At 42.6% G+C, this 27494-nt stretch overlaps 1 protein-coding gene across 1 annotated transcript; it reads left to right on the top strand.

Moving 5' to 3' along the window:
* The first annotated feature begins 326 nt into the window (after positions 1–326).
* On the top strand, positions 327–27020 carry LOC308292072 (histone deacetylase 6-like). Its single transcript, XM_080734299.1, has 29 exons — positions 327–343; positions 788–885; positions 2368–2457; positions 2581–2666; positions 3454–3538; positions 5401–5441; positions 6014–6110; positions 6369–6466; positions 6721–6825; positions 7335–7403; positions 7928–8054; positions 8238–8303; positions 8649–8708; positions 9399–9488; positions 11040–11149; positions 11643–11710; positions 13321–13465; positions 13599–13727; positions 14299–14467; positions 14892–15091; positions 16547–16739; positions 17273–17422; positions 22265–22442; positions 22991–23073; positions 23195–23404; positions 23900–24064; positions 25181–25327; positions 25819–25947; positions 26915–27020. The coding sequence occupies exons 2-29, from the start codon at positions 802–804 to the stop codon at positions 26990–26992; spliced, it is 3252 nt and encodes a 1083-aa protein (XP_080590425.1). The 5' UTR covers positions 327–343; positions 788–801; the 3' UTR covers positions 26993–27020.
* The last annotated feature ends 474 nt before the right edge of the window (positions 27021–27494 follow it).

Below are 27494 nucleotides of genomic sequence, written 5' to 3'. Positions count from 1 at the left end.
TCGCGTCAACGTCAACGCAGGGAACGCTCCCGTTTTAATCAATGAAGGGTGCTCCACTGCCGACGTCAACGTCCGCGTCGGACGCTCAAATTCGCCCCGGTTCATTTTTTGACGGCGTCCGATGCCGGCACGACGCCGTCATTTTGGTGGAGCCCTAGCCTTAGTGAACTTCACCTTTCACTCTGTAATTAGTCTGCTCTTTATCCCCTCTACACCAAACCTCTTTGCCAAAATTTGCCGATCCACCATGATTAGTCCTACCATGACAGTCTACACCAGTGGTTTTCAACCAGTGGTCCTTGAGGGGGTTCCAGGTGGTCCCCCCACTTCCCAGCTCTTATAGGTCTTTAACTTTTGAGAGGGTACATTTTTTTACTGTTCAATTATTGTTAAACATCTGCATTATTGAACTTTCTGCATAATTAAATACTGTAGAAGAATTGTTATTTTGGTCAACGTTTGTTGTCTCTCCTATAATGGTACCAACATCAATACAGCATGGAATTGTGGACAAAATCGTATCCAACAACAGCAACAAAATATTCTATCGTCTTGGGTCTGAGAGGCTAAATCTCATCAAATGGTGGTCTGTGACTCAAATGCCCAGCAATAAATAATGGACTTTAATATGCAAATGGTTGAAAACCACTGCTCTACACTCTTCTCTTCATCATCCCCGGCATGTTCTTCACTTTGTTCCGTTTCCTCTTTCACTCACTGTGTGTGTGTGTGTGTGTGTGTGTGTGTGTGTGTGTGTGTGTGTGTGTGTGTGTGTCAAACGGAGCAGACCCAGCAGCAGTGATGCATTCTGGGTTAGAGCCAGAACCTCAGGCAGGTGGACCAAAGGCAGTGCGACGCTCCCCAAGACTGTCCAGCTCTCCTGGTGTAAGTGTGTGTGTGTGTGTGTGTGTGTCGTGTGTGTGTGTGTGTGTGTGTGTGTGTGTGTGTGTGTGTCATGTAGGGATGGGACGATAAGTGATATTATCGGTTATCGTGATTAAAAAAAACACTCACGTTAATTGTATTGTGGAGATTTAATTTATCGTGATATCGTCCTCCGTCAAGCACTGGAATCAATTCACCTTTTATTTGCCGAGCTGCATATCCAGTACCACTTAAATCCTCTATAATTGGTAAAAGGTACATTATATACGTACTTTTTGATAGTCTTTTTTTCACTCTCAATCAAATGTCTTTGCCAAAAAATAGCCGATCTACAAGCTCACAACGCGGCGCGGCAAACCAGCCCGCTCAGAGAGTGGGCGGGTCTATGGGCTGGAGCCTGGCAAATTTTTTGGCAAATGTTCCGCACCAGGATAATGATTTTTTTTTTTTTTATTATCGCGATAATGTCGTAAATCGCGATCTCTTTTGTCACAATAATCGTGATATGACATTTTCATATCGTCCCATCCCTAGTGTCATGGTCACTGAATTAAGGGGGACAGTAGTATTTTTTGTCCCCGCAATTTCAGGTATTTTAATATGGAAAAGGTTTTGGGGTTCCCCCGCCTCCCTGCAGAAAATGGATAAAGCAGGCTTTACGTTAATAGCCTGTCGGTGTTGGCGTCGCCGGGTGTAGGAATAAACAGGAATGTGTATTGTGTTTTATTTGCATTTCATACGTTGTCAGCTAAAGCAGTGGTCCTCACATGATTTTAAGACATTTTTAAATATATTTTTGGGGCATTTCTTTGCCTTTATTGATAGTACAGTAGGTAGACAGGAAAGAGACGATGAGTGACATGCAGAAGGGAGGGGGGGGGGGGGGGGGGGGGGGATCTGGAATAGTGGAATGAGAAGGAGGGGCACAAAGCAACTACAGAAGCCCACAACAACAACAACAAGAGCGCTGGAATTGCATCACCGAGTTGCACCGGCGAGTGCAAACGAACGTGATGTGAGCCTAGCTCCGCCAGCCTGAGGAGTTGAGTGACTTGAGTCTTAATTTTCGAGCGCTTCCTGATCACGTGTGACATTTATGGTGGGGCCCCCATGTTACTGGCTAAGTAACATGGATGGACGTTTCCATCAATCATCAACGTGGTTGTTGGAGTTTGGTCTCATTTACACTCCAATCTGTCTGCTGGACCTCCACTGGCTGGTCTGCTCTTTTCTGACAGGTCCATTGTCTTCCGTTCTGACTGGTCTGTTGTTTTGTTTTCTGACTGGACTGTTGTTTTCTAACGTGTGTGTGTGTGTGTGTGTGTGTGTGTGTGTGTGTGTGTGTGTGTGTGTGTGTGTGTGTGTGTGTGTGTGTGTGTGTGTGTGTGTGTGTGTGTGTGTGTGTGTGTGTGTGTGTGTGTGTGTGTGTGTGTGTGTGTGTGTGTGTGTGTGTGTGTGTGTGTGTGTGTGTGTGTGTTTCAGTGTGCCAGTTCCAGTCTGAAGGAGGCGAAGAGGAGAGGAAAGATGAAGAACAGAGAAAACCAGCAGCTCGCCGACCAATTACAAAACCTGGTAAAGCTAAAAGTGATCACATTAATGCATGCATGTTTATACAGTATCACCATATCAATGTGACCGTGCATGCGTGCCGTGCATGCAGGGGACCACATTGATTTGTATATGTGTGTGTTTCAGGGTCTAGACAACAAACTGCCTGGCAGTGGAACAGGTTTAGTCTACGGTGACATATTCACCGTGCACAAATGTCTCTGGGATCCCAGGTAACAAGCATTGCGTGTGCGTGCATGTGCCTTCCTGAATGTGTGTGTGTGTGTATGTGCAGCACTGAGATAGCCAAACCTTGGATAACCTTCAGATTTAACCCATTTAGGCCTAGAATTATTGAATGCTTTAACCAGTGAAAAATAGCAGATATACAAGCTCGAGTGCCGCGCTGCGAGCTTGTAGATCTGCTATTTTTGAAAAAGTCATGAAAATGTGTGCAAATCTTTGAATATATGTATTTTTCAAAGCGAACGTTTGTAACTCAAATTTTGCTTCTGGGTGGTCCCTGGAACTGAATATTTTGAGATGGGTGTCTGTGGCTAAATAAAAATCATTTTGGGGGTCCTTCACATGAAAAAGTTTGAGAACCACTGACATAGTAGTATCTCAAGAACAGACTAACTGAGCTCCAGTTAAGTGAGAAGGACCTTTTCTTTGACGATGGCTGGCCAGATGGCTGACATAGAAACAGGGTTTTTCAAAAAAACGTAGAAGGATTCAAAAGACACTTACAGAATCGGGTCAAAATTAAAATGTTCACAATTTTTCAAAAATAGCAGATCTACAAGCTTGCAGCTGTGAGCTTGTATATCTGCTATTTTTCAATAGTTAAAGCATAAAATAATGATACACAATAATGTGTACCCCTTCTAAATGGATTTTAAACAGACCATCCATTTAGCTGATGTTAGACCCAAAGTGCAGCCTTAATAATACAATTGTTGTCTCTGTTTGACTCATGATGGGACATTGTCTCTTAATCGTCTCTACGTCTGTCTCCAGTCACCCAGAGTGTCCTGCCAGAGTGACGTCCATCATGGAGGAGTTGGACAGACAAAGACTGCGCTCTCGCTGTGTCCCTCTGGAGGTCTGATGTTCATCCATACATGACTGGGTCATGCTCGTTTGATTGGTTCATTGTCACTTTCAATTATTCAACTCTTAAGCACACCTGAAAACATCTATAATCAACTAATCAAGGGCTTAAATACGTAGGGATGTCAAAATTGGACCTTTATCAAAATCGATTATTCTATAGCAATAATCGATTATTAATCGATAATCGATTATTAATTATTAATTATTATTTTTAATTTTAAAAAAGAAAAACGTTTTTCTTTCTGTTTTTCGTTTTTTTACTGGATTGCAATGCACATTTATATTATGTACAAGATGACTCTTCTGGTAATTGGTAGCCTATGGGGCTTTTAAGCCGTGACATCATTTTGTAGGCGGAGGAGAACTCTGCCCCCAGAGCATTTTCTGTCCCTCGCTATTTCAACAGATCCGAGACAAAAATAATGACTAAAGTATAATTCTAACACTTTCCTTTCAACAACAAAGAGAAGAAAAATGTGTAAATAGTAAAAATAGTAAAAAGATTCACGGAAACTGGGGGCAGAAATTCTACTCTGCCTACAAAATGATGTCATACTTAACAGCCCCATAACTACTACTCTTTTTAGTGTGTCAGTGACAGTTCTCTAATGCTTACAATGCAGAGAGGGCGCTGTTTTCCCTTTTCTTTGATGATGGCTACCAAACCAATCAACCAAATCAATCACACATGTGTCTGAGCCACTGCCACTCTCCTCCTCTCTACACAGTAGGCCTAAACACTATAGTTTACAGTTGGTGCTGGTGTGAATAATAAATCAATGGCCATTTACTATTATCATTAATACTATTATTAGCCTATATTTTGGTTGAAACGAACTAATTAAGCCATAAAATAGTATTAAAAAAAAGAAAGAAAAAACAAAACAAAAATATATATTTTTTTTTTTCGATTTTCGATTATGAAATATCGATTATTGATTAATCGATCGATTAATCAAAAATCGATTAATCGTTGACATCCCTATGAATAAATAGTTGCATCTGATGTGGAACCTGGCCTGACTAGAAGTTTGTTGACTTTGTTGACTGTGATTAGAGCCGTTTAGAAACATGGCTAAGGAATGGTCAGAAAGGTTCAGATAATAAGAGATTATTGCTTTGTACAAAAAAGGAAAAGGATATAAAACAATTGCAATTGCAAAAAGTACGGTTTTGAGCATAGTTCACAAGTTCTAAGTACTTGGAAGGAACAGTGGCTACACTAATAAACCTAATTTTCAGATGGGGTTGAATAATTTTGAGCACAACGATCTTTGCTGTCTGGTGTTTACTGTTCAACAGCTACCTGTTGAACAGTGTTCCAATGGACCCAATGTAGTTATTTAGTCACAAGCTCTTGTTAATACTTGTCATTGGTTAAATATCTATAAAACCCACAGACAGACTTCAAACTTTCAACATGGCCTCCATATTTTGGGTATTAGTCATTATAGGAGAGAAGCTTAAAGATGTAAAACTACAGTGATGTCGGTGTGGGTTTTGCTGCGAGATGGCATAATTATTGCTGTTTTATTTGATTATAATATACTAAAGAGTTGGGTTTTCTTTTATGCTGCTACTCTAAGAAGACATCCAAAACATGGGTCATGGATAGCATTATAATAGCTCTATCGTTGTTCAAGGCAAAACACAATGTTTTCGATTTTAGCCATTTAAATGTATATTATATGAGACTCATGTTGTCATGTTAAGTTGACACTTTCTGTGTGTTGTTACTGTTAAAGCTCACAGTGTCTTTCTCCCCTCCCTCCCTCCCTCCCTTCATTCCATCCTCCCTCCCTCCCTTCATTCCATCCTCCCTCCCTCCCTTCATTCCATCCTCCCTTTCAGCCCAGGCCAGCCAATGAAGAGGACTTGTTGCTTGTTCACACGTGAGTCTGCTTGACTCTCATAACAGGTCTGTCATGCTTGACAGCAGTGGCGTCAGTTCAGAAAAAGCTAAGATATGGCAACATGACTGGTGTCTTCCCGCGCGTGCAAGACACCAGTCATGTTGCCATACCTTAGCAACAGGCATGATACATTTATTTTAAGAAGTACATTCTATTTTTCCCCCGTTTCTGTGGTTTCTTGGGCTGGATATGGCAGCCTGGAACGGTTGTTCAAGTGCAGCTAAGATGGGGAGAATACAAGTGTGGAGAATATAATTATAATGCCTTGTTAAAGTGACCATTTTGTTAAATTTTGCATTTGTAGTTATTTTACTGTAATTTACCAACATAATAACCCGCAGAGATAGACGAAGATACATTCATGGATTCATATTTAGAACGAACTTTTATCTTCCCCCCTGGACCCAGGGTATGGCAGCTGCATACCCCTGCCATACCCAATTGACGCCCCTGCTTGACAGACAGATCTTCTGATTTAAACTGTCAGTAGTACTGTATCACTATACATGTCTAAGTATCTTCTTTATGTCCTCCCCTCCCCTCCCCTTCAGTAAGGAGTATGTTGATCTGATGAAGTCGACTCAGTCCATGACCGAGGCGGAACTTCAAACACTGTCCGACAACTATGACTCTGTATACCTACACACGGTATGTATAGATTGTACAGACACACGCACACGCACACACACACACACACACACACACACACACACACACACACACAGCTTTACAAATCATGTTGTTTGTTTTGATTTGCATTTCATATTGGAACTACTATAAGTGTGTGTGTGTGTGTGTGTGTGTGTGTGTGTGTGTGTGTGTGTGTGTGTGTGTGTGTGTGTGTGTGTGTGTGTGTGTGTGTGTGTGTGTGTGTGTGTGTGTGTGTGTGTGTGTGTGTGTGTGTAGGAGACATTTCAGGTTTCGCTGTCAGCAGTAGGTTCTCTTCTCCAGCTCGTTGACAAGGTTATGACTTCTGAACTCCGCAATGGATTCTCTGTTTCTAGGTAAGCATCTACTCTTATTAAAGGAAATTGTGTGTGTGTGTGTGTGTGTGTGTGTGTGTGTGTGTGTGTGTGTGTGTGTGTGCACGACATATAAAAGACACACTCCACACAAAATCATGTTTTTTGACGTGTAAATGTGTCTTCTTCATGTTATCCACCCACAATACACATCCACATTAACCTAATTGTGTGTGTGTGTGTGTGTGTGTGTGTGTGTGTGTGTGTGTGTGTGTGTGTGTGTGTGTGTGTGTCAGACCTCCAGGCCACCATGCGCAGTCTGCAGTGTCTAATGGATACAGCGTGTTTAACAACGTGGCCTTGGCAGCGCGATACGCACAGAAAACACACAAAGTCAGAAGGTAGGATTCCGTGTGTGTGCGCACTGCGCATAATCGCACATGTACATTGTGTGTGTTGTCGTTTTTGTTTTTACCCTAAAGATGTACTAGATTTACTTAAAGGACCACTTCACCTCTGGGACAACCAAATCTTATTTTATTGTTGTTTGGGACACGATCAACACAATCCTGAGTTATTTTTTGTGTTCAATCTGTTTTTAGATATTTTAGTATTTCAGCATGCTACAACTGGTCATATGATGCATGCATCATGTGACCAGTTGTTGCATGCTGAAATACTAAAATCTAAAATCAAACCGGTGACATTGAGGTTCCCAGCCGTACCACTCTCGCCACCTCACTGCCTTCGCTGTAACACCCCCGAATAAACACATGAATACCTGAGACGTGATCCATTGCTACATCAGCATTTTGAAGTGAGCCCTTTACCCCTTACATTACTAACTCCAGAAAGTGGATTTAGTTTCTGTTCATTAGTTTATTTTGCCTTTCTTTGTCTGTCTGTTAAGGGTTCTAATAGTGGACTGGGATGTTCACCATGGACAGGGGATACAGTATACCTTCCAAGAGGACCCTAGGTACACACACACACACACACACACACACACACACACACACACACACACACACACACACACACACACACACACTGCAAGTCGACTCGACTCAGTAAAAATTGGATTTGAAGTCGACTTTATTGTTTGATACCGTCATCACATCACACACGACGCCCCAATTATTTTGGGGGGTCCCCAGATGATTAACTTAATGTGCAACATTGTTTTCTCACTCAACTGTAAACAAACCAACATAAAGTTTAAGTGTAGAGAGGGTATCTTCACATTTCTAAAGTGCCAATTTAAGGACTTTTTTAATACCTATAATTGCGAGGCGTTGTGAGCATGTAGATCTGCTAGCTTTCTCTGGTGGGAGTCGACTTGTATAATGAAGGCGACTGAGTCGACATGTCGACTTTTTCGTTAATGCCCTAACACACACACACACACACACACACACACACACACACACACACACTGACACACTGGCCATGCTGTTGTATGTATTTATAACATCTCTCTCTCTCTCTGTGTCTCTCCCTCAGTGTGTTGTATTTTTCAGTGCATCGGTATGAACAGGGTACATTTTGGCCTCATCTCTCAGACTCGGACAGCAGTGCTATTGGAACAGGAGCAGGACAAGGCTTCAATATCAACCTGCCATGGAATAAGGTCACTGATACAATGTCATTCTGTGTGTTTATCGTGTCAACTCTGCCCCCCACTGGCCGAGCTCTGGAACTACCACCAGCCTCACCCAGACAAATTGCTCATGTGCAAATATACATACTGTATACATTATATACTGTAAAAATAATTCTGATTGTGATCAATATTTGTATAATGTTTATATAGACTGGAATGGAAGATGCAGATTATATTGCAGCCTTTCAGCAGCTTCTACTGCCAGTAGCCTACGAGGTAACACACACACACACACACACACACGCGCACACACACGCACACATGCACACGCATATATCGTCACTGTCGGGCAGAAACCTCATATCTCCGAGTTTCAAATTTGTATGTTTTTTCACCAAGTAAAGCCTTGCTTCATCCTACAAGGCCGTCGCGCAAAAGTAGTGAAAACAGCCGATCTACAAGCAAGTGTGCTTGTAGATCTGCTATTTTCACTAGTTTAGTTCATTTTTAAAATGATAAACGGTCTTGAACATACAAGGTTTTCACCCGACAACAACGATATACTGCTTACACTACAGTGACACACATGTAATACTAATAGTTGTTGTTGTGTTTTTGTAGTTCCAGCCTGAGTTGGTCCTGGTCGCTGCAGGGTTTGACTGTTTGGACGGAGACCCAAAGGTAAACATTTTTAATCTCTGCTTATCAAAGTCAAGCTAGAGTTCCAAGTGCTTGTCAGGATGGGGGTGGGGGTCCACAGTCAGGATGGGGTTGGGGGTCCCCAGTTCAAATCAGGGATGGGACGATAATCGCTATTATCATTTATCGTGATAAAAAACACTCTTGAATAATCGTATCGTGGAGATTTAATTTATTGTGATATCATCCTCCGTCATGGACTGGGATCAATTCACCTTTTATTTGCTGAGCTGCATATCCAGCACACCCTCTATAATCGTTAAAACCAACCTGTAAATAAAGTACTTGGTAGTCTTTTTTTTGCTCTCTACCAAATCTCTTTGACAAAAAAATAGCCAATCTACAAGCTCACAACGTTGTGAGCTTGTAGATCTGCTATTTTTTGTTCTGCCCCTGGATAATGGATGTTTGGGATATGTTATCGCTATAATATCATAAATCGCAATTCTTTTGGTCACAATAATCGTGATATGATATTTTCATATCGTCCCATCCCTAGTTCAAATATGATTATTTAGGGGGATCGCAGCCTGAAAAGATTGAGAACCAGTGATCCATATCATATCAATATTACTGAAGTATTTTCACTGTGTGTGTGTGTGTGTGTGTGTGTGTGTGTGTGCGCGCGCGCGTGTGTGCGTTCTTTTGTTCGTTTGTGCGTGCGCTCTCCAGGGCGAGATGTCTTGCAGTCCACAGTGTTTGTCCGTCCTGACACACATGTTGACGGGCCTGGCTGATGGAAGAGTGGTCCTGTCACTGGAGGTACTGCAAGGACTACAAACATGAATACATAAAGAACTACACGCTACTGCATACATAAATATATTGTCGTTGTCGGGTGCAAACCTTGTATGTCCAAAAGCGTTTGTTTTATGTTTATCATTTTAAAAAATGAACTAAATTGGTGAAAACAGACGATCTACAAGCACACAACGCCTCGCGATCTGCTGTTTTCACTCTTTTGTGCAACGGCCTTGTATGATGAAGCAGGGCTTTGCTTTTGCGAGAGAAAAAAAAACGCAAATTTGAAAATTGGAGATACAAGGTTTCCGCCCGACAGTGACAATATAGAACTGCCCAGGTGTGCTCTAACCATTTCAGTTACTGGTTAGAGCAGACTGGGGCATTGTGCGGCCCTTTGGGTCACTCTGAACGGCCCTTGTAGGGTTAATGGCAAATGACAAAATAAACGCATTTTCTAATTCTACCTCATGCATGGACTAAAGCTGCATTCCTTTTATTTTGAAGGTTTTTATTCACGTACATATGGACGACGCAATACGTACATCAGCACGTGTGTGTGATCATTGGATCGTTGTCTCAAAAACAAGCAGGTGGTCAGACTGGTCACGCGTCAAAACGACCTGCCTTACCTTACCCATCAAAAATGGCTAAAGTGGCTAAAAAATAAAAGTCAATGCCCAATGCCGGGTTTTCAACAAAAAATTGACTGCTAATTATTTATTTACTGAAGTCGGAGGTAAAGCCGTGTTTTTAGTTTGCGGGGTGCACATCTTGCGGGGAGCACCGCCTTTTGGCCGGCCCTCCACAATATTTGTTGTTCATGTGGCCCCATGGAAAAAATAATTTCCCACCCCTGGGTTGGAGAGTCAACTCTGAGATTGGGAGGTCGGGGGTTTGATTCCCCGACCGGGTCGTACCAAAGCAATGCCTCCTTGCTTGCCACTCAGCATCCAGTGTTGATTTTGTCGACTAAAACTATGACGAAAAATGTTTTGTCGACTACGTTTTTTTCACTGACGAAAACTAAATAAAAACTAAACTATGATGACTGAAACTAAGATTAAATATATTGACAATTTCTTCAACAAAATAAAAACTAGACTAAAACGTTAGGGAGGGTGACTAGTGGAGAAGTCGACGCGTTGTGAGCTTGTAGATCGGCTATTTTCAGCACGCAACCAAGTGTAAAATCAGTCATTACAATGCCATCAAGGCCTGCCAAAATACATCTTATGATATTTAGTCAACTAAAACTGTTCGTCGACTAAAACTAAAACTGTTCGGGTGACTAAATTATGACTAAGACTAAAAGACATTTGATTCAAAAGACTATGACTAAAACTAAATCAAAATGTGCTGTCAAAAACAACACTGTCAGCATCAAGGGTTGGATTGGGGGTATAAATCCCTGCGACATAATAGCATCATGTCCAGGGGCAGGGACTACGTGTACATCATCGTCAAGCCGCCGATGTAATGAACTACAGATTGTAGTGAAACTCTTTTAACTTGCTGTAGGTATGAGACGGCTTCTGATAAATCGTGGGTAATGTGTTTATATGTTTTCAGGGTGGATATAACCTGCAGTCCACAGCAGAGGGCGCTGCAGCCTGCATTAGATCTCTACTGGGGGACCCCTGTCCTGACCTGGTACCTCGTAGCACCACACCTAGTACCAGGTAATATTTCACTATTATACTGCACCTACTGTAGTACCACTTGAACCCTAGCATCCATATTCTAGAACTTTAGCCAAAAATAGCAGATCTACAAGCTGATCTAGCAGATCGACAGATCTAGCAGATCTACTGCGAGGCGTTGTGAGCTTGTAGATCAGCTATTCTTGACAAAGGACTTTGGTGGAGAGGGGAAAAAGAGCAGACTAAGTGCAGAGTGAAAGTTCAAGTTTATTAAGTATTGACAGTTCAAGTGGTTAAATATCTGAAAACACAAATTCACATGAATCCAAAATACACTGATGATTGTGCTGTCAAACAATAAAACTATATGGAATCTATGAACAGGTTGTGGGGGTCCCTGCTTCATCTCTCTCTCAACTAAGGGGTCCTTGGCATGAAAACGTTGTGTTATATTATCTTCCTTTGTTCTTCTCATTAACGCCTCTCTGTCTGTCTGTCTTTCTGTCTGTCTGTCTGTCTCCGTCCATTCCAGTGCTCTGAAGTCCATCTCTGACACCATATCAGCCCTGTACCCCTACTGGTCCTGTCTTCAAGTACTGGGTAACAACACCCACATCTCACCATGTTCATGTCATGCACTGGTTCTTAACTCAGTCGGTGCCATATTTAAAGTGGGGACCTCTTATATTGCCGGTTCACCAACAAAGGGTTAAAAAAAATAGTGTGCACGCTGGTGCACACATTCGTGCACAGATCATGCACTATGCATGTGCATGCTTTTCACAGCTTTCAAACAAAAAAATCCGCTTGGAAATCCGTTCAGGCATTCAGGAGAAGGCAGCCCTTATGTTTTCTTCAAATGTAAACAAACATGGCTGCCATGTTTGAAAGATGGGGTTGGTATGGGGGTTAAACATGCAATTTCGCGATCGCGATCATGCCTAGTACACCGTTGGAGGTCCAAAAAAAATGTTAAAAAAAAAAAAAAAAAAAAAATCAATTTTTTTTTATTTATTTTTTATTATTTAAAAAAAAAAAGACGTCCAGAAGACGTCTGGCAGGGAGGTCCATAGTGAAAAAGACGTTTTTATTATAAAAACGTCTTTTTTGGCAGGGTATGAGTTAACCTGGGGTCCCTGCAGGTCAGGACTGGCTCTTGAGCGGCTTTCATAGGATGCCCCGCTAATTGTTTGATAGTTAGAAACACTTTCTTCGCTTACTGTATTTGAGATACTACGTTGCGGTCATTCAAACCTTGGACCTTCATCAGGCATCTTCCACTATTCAAGATCATTACTCCCAAGAAATATATATTATTTTTTTCTTCTGATAGTTAGAAACCAAATGGACCCTTACGTGTCTGTCACTGTCAGAGTTAAAGTAACACTGAGGATTTTTGTAGTGTAAATTGGGGTCCCAGTGATGAAAAGAAAATGGTATCAATGTAATATCTTTTAGCGCTTCTTGCTTGAGACCCCCGATCCCTACATGTGAATGCAAGCACGCACACACATACACAAACCGACATATCGGTACATACATTTACGCCAGCAGTCATTATTTCACCGATGTGGCCTAATGTTGTTGCTTTCTTGCGATGCCATGATGAAAGTGGATATTTCATCCAAGTTATGATTTAGTGCAACATGTTTAAAATGTTCTACCAACAGACAGACATGGGGGGCCGGGACCCCGGGTTGGGAAACAGAAACACTGATGTAAAAATCTGTGTAATAGGAAAAAAAAACACATGTAATAGAACAGTGGTTCTCAACCTGTGGGTCAAATTATTTTGGGGGGTCCCCAGATGATTAACCTAATGTGCAACGTTGTTTTCTCACTGAAAAGTAAATAAACCACCATAAAGTTTAAGTCCATAGAGGGTATCTACACATTTCTAAAGTGACAATTTAAGGACTTTTTAATACCTCTAAAATGACAAATTAAACATTGGCCAAATTGTCAAATATTAGAGGCAGAAATTGTGAAAATAGCTGATCTACATGCTCACAACGCCTCGCGTTGCGAGGAGTTGTGAGCATGTAGATCTGCTATTTTCACAATAGAACCGTGTTATACAAAATGTAATGCCTCAACTCTCGTCAGGGTTTGGGGTCCCCAGTTATAATCTGATTATTTTGGGGGTCGCGGCCTGAAAAGGTTGAGAACCACTGTAATAGAGTGTAATAATAATAGGAATGTTCTTGTAGAAGGTGGCCTACAGGCTGAAGGTGAAGTGTTGAGGGAAACGGAGGAGAACCACACAGCGAAGGTCAGCCCTGCCCGGTCTGCCGTACTGACCACAGGTTTGGTCTATGACCCCAAGATGATGGAACATCTCAACATGTGGGACAGGTGCGTGTGTGCGTGTGTGTGTGTGCGTGCGTGCCTGTGTGTCTGTTTGTCAGTTACTGTATGTACACCTTCCAGTATGGTGATTCTCTCTCTCTCTCTCTCTCTCTCTCTCTCTCTCTCTCTCTCTCTCTAGTCATCATCCTGAACAGCCTCAGAGGATTTCTAAGATTTTCTCGAAGCACGAAGAGCTGGGATTGGTCGCTCGTTGTCAACGGATACCATCCCGCCTGGCAACCGAGGAGGAACTGGCCATGTGCCATGGGTACACACACGCGCGCACACACACACACACACACACACACACACACACACACACACACACACACACACACACACACACACACACACACAGGGCTGTCCTGTCACAATTATTACATAATCGTCTAATTGCAATTATTTGACATAATCGCAATTATTTTGTGATAATCTTCATAATCGTTTACATGTTGAAAAATGTTTATATATGTTCAAGCATTTAAAAAATAGTGGAAATCGCGATGTTCTTTTTAAAGTGCAAAGTCAAATATGTCCTTCATTTCTTTGTATATTTGGGTTATGTGTCATATCTGCCATGTGCAACTTCAGTCTAAAGTCAAACAAAAATGTAATTGTCAACGACAAAAACACTTAAATCGTTAATCGCAATTATTTGAGTGACAATTAATCGTCATGTAAAATGTCATAATCGTGTCAGCCCTACACATATTTTATACTCAGTGATATATGGTTGATTCTTCTGTCTACTAATAATCATTTATTAATCTACTAATAAATGTGTCTGTGCGTGTGCCTTTGTGTGCGTGTGTTTTGTGCGTACGTGCGTGCGTGTGCAGGTTGTCTCACATCGCTCTGATAAAGTCTTCAGAGGAGATGAAGCCCAGAGACTTGCATCGTCTTGGACAGGAGTTCAATTCCATTTTTGTCAACAACCAGAGTTACCACAGTGCCCTGCTGGCTGCTGGGAGCTGCTTCAACACAGCCCAACACATCCTGACTGGGAAGGTAACCAGACTACCAAACACACACTGTACAACTAGGGATGGGGCGATATGAACATTTCATGTCACGATTATTGTGACCAAAGAAATCGCGATTTACGATATTACCGCGATAATAAAATCCCATTATCCTGGGGTGGAACATTTTGCCCAAAAAGTAGCAGATCTACAAGCTCACAACGCTGCAACGCGTTGTGAGCTTGTAGATCGGCTATTTGTTGGCAAAGACATTTGATAGAGAGTGAAAAAGAGACGTATATTATAAGTACCTTTTACCAATTACAGTATTAACAAATACACAATTAAATCGTTAATCGCAATTATTTGAGTGACAATCAATCGTCATGTAAAACGTCATAATCGTGGCAGCCCTACTCTATCTGACTGTATGTCTTTCTGTCTGTCTGTCTGTCTGTCTGTCTCTTCAGGTGTGTAACGGCGTGGCGATCGTCCGTCCTCCCGGACATCACGCTGAGAAGGACACGGCGTGTGGCTTCTGTTTCTTCAACACGGCGGCCCTGGCGGCGCGCTACGCCCAGTCCCTCACCGCCCACCTCAGGGTCCTCGTCCTGGACTGGGACGTCCACCACGGCAACGGAACCCAGCACATCTTCGAGGAGGACAAGAGGTGAGGCGGGCAGCAGGGGCGTCCAGGGTTCCCACGGTCATGAAATTCCTGGAAATATTTTGAAATTTGAAAAATATTTTTTCCAGTACTGGAAAAGTTTTGGAATTGATCAAGGGTCCTGGAAGGTCCTGGCTATGCGTTGTCTTTGGTTATTGATTTTGTTAATACCTCTGAAATGACAAATTAAACATTGGCCAAATTGTGAAAATAGAGGCAGAAATTGTGAAAATAGCAGATCTACATGCTCACAACGCCTCGCAACGCGAGGCGTTGTGAGCATGTAGATCGGCTATTCTCACAATAAAATTCTTAGTGCTCGTCAGGGTGGGGGGTCCCCAGTTCAAATATGATTATTTCGGGGACCACGGCCTGAAAAGGTTGAGAACCACTGACATACACTACTTGTCTTTGGGCATTGCGCATAGGAGTAAGCGACTCGTTATTGAGCTGAATTATTGTTATATAGTCCTGGAAATCGGGTTAAATATTCTGGAAAAGTTTTGGAAATTAATTGGTGGAAAGATGTGTGGGAACCCTGGGTGTCGCACCAAATTCTGGGCCCTTCACTGTTCAATGTTCTTCATAGGGGGCAGTGGCGTCAGTTCAGAAAAAGCTAAGGTATGGCAACATGACAGGTGTCTTGCACACGCGCCCTCGCAAGACACCAGTCATGTTGCCATACCTTAGCAACAGGCACGATGAAAAGTACATTTTATTATTTCCCCCCTGTAGCCAAGGTATGGCAGCTGCCATAGCTTGCCATACCCACTTGACGCCTCTGATAGGGGGAGGGGGTTTAACACATTTAGACTGGGAACGCGTTATTTTGCGCTTTAACTATTGAAAAATAGCAGATATACAAGGTCACAGTCTTTGAATATTTCAAATCCTTCTAAGGTTTTTTGAAAAACCTATGTTTCTATGTCAGTGGTGCTCAAACGTTTTCATGTGACCCCCCCCCCCTCCAGAAGCAAAATTTGAGTTACAAATGTTTGCTTAAAAAATACATATATTCAAATGTTTGCACACATTTTCACGACTTTTCAAAAACTCGGTGCCGTGCTGTGAGCTTGTATATCTGCTATTTTTCAATATCTAAAGTATGAAATAATTAAGGCCCCGTCCACCTTGGACCCCCACCCCAGTTGACCCCAAAGTGTGTTGACAAGGTTTTGTGTAGAGTGGGGAAAAAGAGCAGACTAAGTATAGAGTGAAAGGTCAAGTTTATTAAGTATTGACGGTTCAAGTGGTTAAATATCTGAACACACATTGACATGAATCCAAAATACACTGATGATTGTGCTGTCAAATGATGAAACTATATGGAATCTCTGAACCGGTTGTGGTCCCTGCTTCGTCTCTCTCTCAACTAAGGGGTCCTCGGTCTGAAAACGTTGAAGACCCCTGGGCTGTATTATAGCTTTATGCATTCCTCTCTCTGTGTGTCTCTTTTAGTGTTCTCTACATCTCCCTCCATCGCTATGACCACGGATCCTTCTTCCCCTCCTCCCGGGACGCAGACTGTGATCAGGTGGGACTCCGCCAGGGGGCGGGGTTTAACGTCAACATTCCATGGAGCGGAGCACGAATGGGAGACTCCGATTACCTGGCCGCCTTTCACGCCGTCGTCATGCCGATCGCCAGAGAGGTAAAAAAAACATACTGTTTCGTTTACTATTTTGGTATTGAGCAGATGCTCGCTCATCCAGAGCGACTGTTACACGTGTGAGTCGAGAGTAAGCAACGCTAGTCAACAAACAACGGGGTGAATAGTTTCATAACAATGTGGTGGCTCAAATTAACTAGCATATCAGGTAAACATCAAAACTAGCATATCGTCGTTGTCGGGTGGAAACCTTGTATGTACACAACGCACCGCAAGGCTTTGTGTGCTTGTAGATCTGCTGTTTTCACTGCTTTTGTGCGACGGCCTTGTATGATGAAGCAGGGCTTTACTTTACCAAAAAAGGTACACGTTTGAAACTTAAAGATATAAGGTTTCTGCCCGACAGTGATGATATGTCTATACAATGTGCCATCTAAATAACATTCTTATTTGTGGTCAAGCAAGCTAAAACGAATCTAAAAAACTAAAACATCTCTGTGTGTAGTTTAATCCAGGACTGGTCATCATCTCTGTGTGTAGTTTAATCCAGGACTGGTCATCATCTCTGTGTGTAGTTTAATCCAGGACTGGTCATCATCTCGGCTGGTTTCGATGCAGCAAGGGGAGACCCTCTGGGAGGGTATCAACTTACACCTGAAGGATACGCCCACATGACTCACCTCCTCATGTCATTGGCCGGAGGGAGGGTCCTCGTCATTCTGGAGGTATGCGTGTGCGAGCACGCACGCACGCACGCACGCACGCACGCACGCACGCACGCACACACACACACACACACACACACACACACACACACACACACATGCCTGTATGATGGTCAGTCTACTGATGACAGAGATTAAGCTTTTTCTTGTGTCTCTCTTGCTCTCTCTCTCTCTCAATTAGTCAGGTCCACTATGTATTTTTGTTGGCTTTTTTTGGAGATTAGTAAAACTATACATTTCTGGAATCTTCAGAGCATGGGGAATCCAAAAATCTGTGTTTGCATTTGCACAGACACCTGCAAAGCCGGCATATTGGACGTTCAAAATGGCCGACATAAAATACATAATTTGTGCGTTCTTGGCTTCTAGACCACCTAGAAACCTAATTAAACATGCCAATCCTATGTTTTCTGGCACACGGAGCGACTGAGTAAATGATGGGTATAAAATGTTCCAGACCCCCGCCCCCTTTCTGGGGGTTATCTATTTTGGGACCTCCCAGAACAGTACGCCAGCCAGTTAATGTCTGATTTTCATAATATTTTTTATAGTTTTGTAGGTTTTAAAACATCCTGAGTTCATTCTTTGATTTTTAAAGCAGCCAGAATAACCGTTCTGACTTTTGGTTGGGGTCTTTCCTCACCTGGGACCCCCTAGACAGACCCCTGAGCCTATCTCAGTAATCGCTCTGCTCCTGCTCCAGTTAAATTAGATCATAATTGAAGCATAAAAGTTGTTGTAGCTGGGCACTGAAAACAAAAATGAGTAAGCAAAATACCAGGGGTCTTCCTCAGGGGGTCCGGGACCCCTGGGGGGTCCTCAGAGTTACTACAGGGGGCCCACCAAATCTTGATAGGAAAGGATTTTCTTGTTTACATTTGAAACTTGTTTTTATGTATCCTGGGTTTATGTATTGTACTTCGATGATTTATTAGTATTCTCAGTATTATAAAAAAATTGTGTTAGACAGTTATGGTTGACAGGTGTTACTGCAGGGATTAAGGTATTGCAACTTCTAACTTTGTGTGTGCAGACTAACGTGTCCAGTTATTGCACTGCACTCACACTGACAACACAACACAACACACACACACACACACACACACACACACACACACACACACACACACTTCTTTGTTAATCGTCACCCCAAAACCCTCACCCTATCCTCTTAAAGAGCTCATGGTCAATTATGCCCAAAGAGATTCACTACACTACTGTACGTCCTCCCTAATTGTGTTGACAGTCTCCACCGTAGCATTTGCAAGGAGGAGTGCAACCTGCTTTGCAGCCAAATTTGATGGGCTCATGTACTGCCTTTTGAGCAGGGAGGGCAAGACACCTGACTGGAGCATACCCTCAACTCTCTAAATGCCATCTATTTTCTTCGATTGATTGAAGCTTGGGGCAATTTGTTAGGTATGACAAAGTAGGCATCATAATACGATACCTTCATCAAGGGACATGATTTTGTGGAACTGCGCACACACATGAAGACTAAGAGGCTGATACCCTGATTCCTCATCAAGTCCTTGCCTCTGCGGCTTATGCAAGACATATGTGTTTGGTCACTCAACACTGATGTCCTCCACCGATGGAAATAGATATATTCAAGCAAGTTCAAGTTATTGGATGTCACAAATGTCAAGGGTTCCTTGGCTTACACAATTTTTCTGGTGCTGGCTGGGGAAGAGCATTTGTTGTTATCTCCAATAAGACATGGGTCAATGCCTACTTGAAGCCTGATGATGATGACCAAGTCATTAACCACTTCAAGGACCTTGGCAAGGGTTCCATTCCTCCCAAGCTTATTATTGGTGAGCTCCCATCAACATTCAATGGAGCATTTTGCATGCCATGTTTACAGTTCAAAAGGTCCAACAACCCTGTGATTACTCAGATGGGATCTATTTCTGTCAAAGAACTTTGAGGGAGATATATCCTCCATGCCAACTACGTCACAATGCGGGATAAATCATACCTGACAAATTGCCCTGAGCTTCCACCAATCGAAGAAAATAGATGGTATTCAGAGAGTGGAGGGTATGTTCCAGCCAGGTGTCTTGCCCTCCCTGCTCCAAAGGCAGTACTTGAGCTCATCAAATATGGCTGCAAAGCAGGTTGCAAGGGACGGTGCAGCTGCCCAAATAACCTGCCTTTCACTCCATGGGGGAGACTGTGTCAACACTATAAGGTTGGACTTTAAAGATGACAATGATGAAGACAATAGATCCTGCATGTCTGAGATGACTGCATTGTAGTGAATCTTTTTGGGCATAATTGACCCTGGGCTCTTTAACCTTTTTTTTTTGGATAATTTACAAACATTGTAATATTACAACAGTGGGCCTTAGAGGGTTAAGAGGATAGGGTGAGGGTTTTGGGGTGACAATAACAAAGAGGTTCACAGCTATGAGCTGTGCCGGATGACTACCTAGTCCTGTCCATAAAAAGGATTTGGTTCCCCTGGCATCACAGGGATCTCCATATATGGGCATAAAGGAGATTTGGTTCCCCTGATATCACAGTGATGTCAGAGCGGGATGTCAGAGTGTGAGAGTCAATCAACAAAAAAGCGTTACCCGTCCAGACAGACAGACAGATACGGTCAAGATGTGACGGTTCTGATAGTAAACTGCGACCTATGGTCGCAAACTGCGACCTATGGTCGCAATAAACCCAGGATACATAAAAACATTCAAAGTTTCAGTTTCAAATGTGAAAAAAAAGATCCCATCAAGATTTGGCGGCCCCCTGTACTAACTCTGAGGACCCAGCAGGGGTCCTGGACCCCCTGTGGAAGACTCCTGGTATTTGCTACTACTCATTTTTGTTTTCAGAGCCCAGCTACAACAACTTTTATACTTCAATTATGATCTAATTTAACATTGTTCTGGAGCAGGAGCAGAGCGATTACTGAGATAGGCTCAGGGGTCTGTCTAGGGGGTCCCAGGTGAGGAAAGACCCCAAACAAAAGTCAGAAAGGTTATTCTGGCTGCTTTAAAAGTCTAATAAATGAACTTGGGATGTTTTAAAACCTACAAAACAACTCTAATATTATGAAAATCGGACTGGCTGGCGTACTGTTCTGGGAGGTCCCAAAATAGATAACCCCCAGAAAGGGGGCGGGGCTCCAGAACATTTTACATCCATCATTCATCCATTCGATTCTTTGACCCAGAAAACATAGGATTAGCATGTTTAATTAAGTTTCTAGGTGGTCTAGAAGCCAAGATAGCACAAATTATGAATTTTATGTCGGCCATTTTGAACGTCCAAAATGGCGGCGTTGCAGGTGTCTGTGCAAATGCAAACAAAGATTTTTGGATTCCCCATGCTCTGAAGATTCCAAAAATGTATAGTTTTACAAATCTCCAAAAAAAATCCAACGAATAAACCTTTATTAACATAGTGAACCTGACTAAATTCAAAGGGCTTTATTGGCATGAGAAAACATACGTTCACACTGACAAAGCAGAAGTACAATCAAAAATACAATCAAAACAAAATATGTACAAGTGAAAGGAGTGAAACAGTTTTCATGTACTGTATCAAGGTTAAATACAGACAGGGTGGGTATACAGTATATACAGTCCAGTGATTAATAGTCTTTAAGGTGCTTCCATTTGATACCCTTCTCCTATCAGAGCAGCTCACAAATCTTTCTGCTGTGTTTGCACATTGTTGTACAGTACTTCACCCAGCAGATATGGGAGTTTTTTTTTTAATCATTGGTCATGTTTTCAAACTCACCTTGGGTGGTTACGATCTGTGGGAAGTTCAGTTTCCACTTCATTTCGTCGCAAGTTACTATGAAAAGCTCCACCGGCTGTCTGTCCGTCACGTCACGTCACACTTTTGGCACTACTCATATCTCCGCCACCGTTGGCCCTATCGATGCCAAACTTTGCACACACACTCCTTGGATGGCAAATCACAACCTCCACCCCTGATTTCTTACATGGCCCTCTTCTAGCGCCACCATCAGCCTCAGGCCAATTCTTGCAAAACACATTTTTGGACTCCTACAGATTTTGGCCTAAAATCATGCAAAGTGGTACACAGTATCTCTAAAGTCATGTCATCAACATGGATCTGTCCCATTTCCCATATTCCCTCCTGATTGGCTACGATTGCCTTCTAAAGTTTGTGTATGCGATGTGACGGTCGCTTATCTCGCGATTAGGGAGTCTTACTGGTCTCTCCCTCCCTCTCTCTCTCTCTCTCTCTAGGGCAGGGGTTCCCAAACATTTTTGTCTCAGGGCACCCCATAAATATTTTTTTTTAATCCGAGGCCCCCCTACATTATAATTTTCTCTCCCAAAACCTTATATTTATAGCATATCGTCGTTGTCGGGTGGAAACCTTGTATGTCCAAAACCGTTTGTTAATGTACTAAACTAGTGAAAACAGCAGATCTGCAAGCACACAACGCCTCGCATCGCGAGGCGTTGTGTGCTTGTAGATCGGCTGTTTTCACTAGTTTTGTGCGCCAGGCTTGTATGATGAAGCAGGGCTTTGCTTTACCAAAAGACGTAGACATCTGAAATTTGGAGATACAAGGTTTCTGCCCGACAGTGATGATATTTTAGTGATTATGTTGCGAGGTAAACGTTGAGATAATAGCCATTTTTGTTAGAACTGACTGAAAATAACGTAGTACTTCAAGTTTAAAATGATACTAAATATATTTTCAAGTGTCCAAATAAATTCCAAATATTATCAATCTATCTCGCGGCACCCCTGGACTGCCGTCACGGCACCCCAGGGTGCCCCGTCACCCACTTTGAAAACCCCTGCTCTAGGGAGGTTATAACTTGCAGTACCTCTCTCTCTCTCTAGGGGGGTTATAACTTGCAGTCCATCTCTGACTCCATGGCGATGTGCACCAGTGTGTTGCTAGGCGACGTCCCTCCTCCTCTGGCAACACCTCTGCCCCCCCCTCACCAGAACGCCGTCGTAGCCATTAACGAGGTCATCCGCTGCCACGCCCCCTATTGGTCATCGCTACGGATACACCGTGAGGACTGTGTGTGTGTGTGTGTGTGTGCGCGCGCTCGCGTTTGTGTGTCTAGATGTGCCAAAATCAATCATTTTTACCTAGACTGGCAACTAGTGGCATTTAGAAATATTGATAGTTACAGTTATGTGTTGTTGTTTTTTTACTCATTCGTTGCATTTGAAAAATGGCCACTTTCAGGCTGAACTGAGAAAATTCTCCATATACTGCCATGTAATCCATAGTGGTCTGGGGGTCAAACATGCAATTTCACAATTGGGATCATGGCTAGTAGATAGTAGGAAGTTATATATATAAAAAAAAAATCTATGCAAATTCGGCCCCAACTCGGGCGTGGCGGTGTCAAACAACGGGAATAACTCTGGAAACTCGTGATAGAGCAGTCAATGAGTTAATACAGTTTCGTTTATGATGTTAAAGATTTCCATCAAGCTTCATCTTGTTCTTTTTCTATTTGTTATAATCTCTGTCTTCTCCATCCCGTTTCTTTCTCTCTTTCTCTCTCTCTCTCTCTCTCTCTCTCTCTCTCTCTCTCTCTCTCTCTCTAGTGCCAGAGTCTATCCGTTCCTTGTCCACCCCAAAGCATCGTGGGAAGCGTGGTTCTAAGGGGAAAGGCAGGAAGTCAAAACCGGTCAGTCCAAACCAACACCTGTCTGTCTCTCTGATTGTCACTGTTGTGTCTGTCTGATCTGTCTGTCTGTCTGTCTGTCTGTCTGTCTGTCTGTCTGTCTAACGATGATAATATGTTGTAGGACGGTGTCGATCAGCTTGCACAGGGATTGGCCAGCCTTGACATCGGTCAGAGTCCTTCAGCCAATGCTAGCCTTGCATCGGTCCCGGTGGGGGGAGCCAGGCAGAAGATGCGCCCTGCCCCTCGTAGAAGCTCCAATGGGGAGGAATTGAAGGCGGAGTCTGTTGACTCTGAAGAGAACCAATCAACAGCCAGCACACCTCAGCCTCAGGTTGTTGTCTGGTGCAGCCAAAATATTTCACATTAAATTTTGTTTGCAATGATATTTCTTCTTTACAGTGTAGCAAGGAAACATGTGCAACAATGTTTGCAACGTAGTTTCCTTGCAACAATGTTGCGATGTTTTCAACATGTGCAACATTGTGCAAGCAATGTTTCTCTTTTCCTCGCGGTTTTCAATAGTTAAAGCATTCAATAATTCTAGGCCTAAATGGATTAGAGTTCTCAACAGGCCTGAAAATTAAGGCCCGGCCCAAACTGGGCCCGACGGGGCAGGCCCGAGGCTCGGCCCGACCCTAACGAGTTTCATCATTTTAAGCCCGAAGCCCAAAAAAGCCAGAGTGAAGGAAAATAAATAAATAAAATATAAATAAATCGGCCCGAATACGTCGGGTAGGGTCGGGCTCGGGAAGAGTTTGAGAACTCTAAAATGGATTGATCATCCTTCATTTGTCTGTCTGACTATCCCTCTCTCTCCCCTTCCTAGGCTGTTGCCACAACAACCTCGGAAGCTGTTGCCCCCGGCGACCCAGCGGTTGCCGGTGGACGCGAGGCAGAAGCAGCTGGAGAGCAGCGGTCAGAGGGAGCGTGTGGTTGGTCCAAACCTCAAACTGCCCTGGAGCTGATCTGTGGTCAACTCATGGACGACGGGGTACTGACAATACATTTACTGCACCGTTTGCCCAAACCCAGGGTTGTGTCCCATTCATATGGGTCGCGAGTAAACATATCGTCGTTGTCGGGCCGAAACCTCGGATCTCCAAGTTTCAAATGGATATAGATATAATACTTTATTGTCAGTTCACACTGAAATTTGTCTTGCGACACAGCGGCCATGTATGCGACAACATATACATACAATTGACACAAACAAAGATAAGATTACATACGTAAGGATAATACAGACAAGAGCAATGTCCACCACCTAGCCTACCTTTGGCCAAACTCCTGATTAAGCCTTAAAGTCGACTGATGGACAAAGGACCTTTTTAGTCTGACCTTATTGTATGCTGGAACACCGTATCTCCTTCCTGAAGGCAGTAACCTATATTCTCTATGCAACACATGGCTACTGTTAGAGGTACTATTTCTTGCCAACCTTAGAATGCTGTTATCGTACGTAGTCGTATATAGCCTCTGCAGTGGTTATCCACTATCTTTGAACAAATGTTCAGTTGTTGCAGCATTTGTGACTTTAGGGCTGCAGACAAGCATCCATACCAGGTGGTACTACAGTACTGAAGAACACTCATGATAACAGAAGTGAAAAACATAAGAAGAATCGGTCTACTAGCACCAAATGATCTTAAACGGCAAAGGAAGTAGATTCTTTGCTTTGTTTTCTTACACACTGATTCAATCTGATCTTTCCATGACAAAAGATGGTCTATTAAATGTGTACATTCTTTCGCAAGTAAAGCCCTGCTTCATCATACAAGGCTGTCGCACAAAAGTAGTGAAAACAGACGATCTACAAGCACACAACGCCTCGCACTGCGTTTAAATCATTTTTAAAATGATAAATGCAAAACGAACGGTTTTGGACATACAAGGTCTTCACCTGACAACGACTGTGTATGTATATATATATATATATATATATATATATATATATATATATATATATATATATTGTTTTAATACAATTTTGTTAATTAAAAAGTGTTTATTAAATGTTAGAATTCAAAAGTCTCTCTTTTTCTCTCTGTCTCTCTCCATCTCTCTCTTTCTCTCATCTCTGTCCCTGTCTCTCTCTCTTTTTCTTTAGAATACCATGCATGTGGTAGAACCACTCTCCTGGTGTCCTCACCTGGATGCTGTTAAGCCCCTCCCACCAGCGGGCATCGACATCTTCCTGCCGTGTCAGGACTGTGGCTCTGAGACCGAGAACTGGATCTGTCTCATCTGCTACCAGGTAGGGCTGTTAAATCCATTTTTAATCTTAATATTTTTTTTTTCCTTTCCACGAATTAAAAAATAAGAAAATCGTCAAATCGATTTTTCAATTCCGGAATGGATCTCACTCATTAGAGCCCTGCACGGGGCAAAATACATTTCCGTCTTGGGATTTATTTTTTTGCCCTCGCTTTAACCCATGGCAGTAACTACGCATGCCAATAATCAGATGGATAGAAAATTATTAAATGGGTTCAACAAAAAAATAATAATAAAGTTGACAATCGATTTGTTTGTCTTGTGTTCACCAGTGATTTGATTTTAATGGCATGATTAGTTTCCATAGTGATGTAGCGTTAGTCACTTTGAAGTTAAGGAGTAGCAGAAAAAATGAAAATGAAAACAAGAGTGTACCTACTACAGAGCCCATTCATTCCGAGTCAAGTGTACTAAGTATAGAGGGTTCAAGTGGTTAATGGACTGAAATGGCTACCGTGTGTTTTACTGTAGGTGTTCTGCGGTCGCTATGTCAACGAGCACATGGTCATACACGGCACGGTGGCGGAACATCCCATAGTCCTCAGCTTTGCAGACCTCTCTGTGTGGTGCTACTGCTGCGAAAGCTACGTACACAACGAGGTAAGTACCATGCATAGTAATACATAACGTCCTTGTCGGGTGAAAACCTTGTATGTCCAAAACCGTTCGTTTTGCATTTATCATTTTAAAAAGGATTCAAACTAGTGAAAACAGCCGATCTACAACCGCGAGGCGTTGTGTGCTTGTAGATCTGCCGTTTTCACTACTTTTGTGCGACGGCCTTGTATGATGAAGCAGGGCTTTACTTTGTGAAAGAACATTTGAAACTTGGAGATACGAGGTTTCCACCCGACAACGACGATAAGGACCGCAGGTCTACACTAGAAGTGGCGACAGTGGGGGCAGTAGTGAGGATTTTGAGAAAAAAATATTTTACTCTGCCCTCTACACTCCTCCTCCATAAAGAGAGAAGGGGGGAGTGATGTTTTTTCTTTAACAACACAAAACATAATGCAATGCTTACATTTTGCACAAAATATCATTGTTAATACATCTTTCTTTGAGATTTACATAATACACAAGCCAACAGACAAGTGATTACTTTCAAAACGACCGGGTAGAAATCGCTTATTTTACCACGAATGTTGTCATTTTTGGATGGAAACGGAGGATGTTGCAGTGGTGGAAGTAAAAGTATCAATTCTGCAATGTGGAAATAATCTGTTACAAGTAAACGTCTGGTATTCTAGGTTTACTTGAGTAAAAGTACAAAAGTATTTGATTCAAGCATTGAGCTCTACCGTATAACTTAAATACAGGTTTGTTCCATCTAGTGGTTGAAGAGTTATAGAACTCTTGAAATTGAATGAAAAAAAAAAAAAAAACGGAACACGCTGGTGCTGTATGCAACTATGCATGTATGGAAGAAAAACGCACATAACACACAAAATCAAACATACAAAACTAAAAACGGCCCTGTATGGGGTGTGTGTTTGAGTGGGGGGAGAATTTTTTTTATTTTATTTTTAATAATAAAATAACTAACCGTCTGTCTTTCTACTTCTAGGTGCTGTTTGAAGCCAAAAACTCTGCTCACTGTGCCAAATTTGGAGAAGAGATTCCTCCTTTTGCCCGAGAGGGGTGAGGAGGAGTGGAAGGAGAGAAGAAGGGAGAGGAGGTTGGGGAGGGGGGGGGGGGGGGGGGGGCAGGGTTGGTATGTTTGTAAGTCAGACCTGAGTGAGAGTCTCTTTCCACATCGTAGTTACCTTGATGCATCTGCCTCAAGACACCGTTAGCCTCTTAAAGTCTAGCATCCCTATTCTGGGGGGCGAACATTAGGCGAAAATAGCAAAAATATCAACAAGCTCACGAGTCTCAGAATAGCCGACCTAGAAGCTCACCACGACTTTCTAGATTGGCTATTTTCGGCGAAGATATTTAGCGTATAGCCCTTGGGAATCCAGCCAACAAATCGTTGTTGTCGAGCGGAAACCTTGTATCTCCAAGTTTCAAATTGTACGTTATTTCGTAAAGTAAAGCCCTGCTGCTTCATACAAGGCGATCGCACAAAAGTTGTGAAAACAGCAGATCTACAAGCACACAATGCCTCGCGATGCGAGGCGTTGTTTGCTTGTAGATCGTCTGTT

Source organism: Nannobrachium achirus (assembly GCF_963921795.1).
Source record: "Nannobrachium achirus genome assembly, chromosome: 9".
NCBI lineage: Eukaryota > Metazoa > Chordata > Actinopteri > Myctophiformes > Myctophidae > Nannobrachium > Nannobrachium achirus.
Note: the sequence above shows the minus strand (reverse complement) of the source record. Positions and strands in the feature narration are given on the sequence as shown.

What these genes read in the sequence shown, in the direction of transcription:
- LOC308292072 (XM_080734299.1), top strand. Translation starts at nt 802, where the DNA reads ATGCATTCTGGGTTAGAGCCAGAACCTCAGGCAGGTGGACCAAAGGCA. An exon ending in GACTTGTTGCTTGTTCACAC is followed by an intron (nt 5,442 to 6,013) that starts GTGAGTCTGCTT and finishes CCTCCCCTTCAG; the next exon opens with TAAGGAGTATGTTGATCTGA. An exon ending in AAGGCAGGAAGTCAAAACCG is followed by an intron (nt 23,074 to 23,194) that starts GTCAGTCCAAAC and finishes AATATGTTGTAG; the next exon opens with GACGGTGTCGATCAGCTTGC.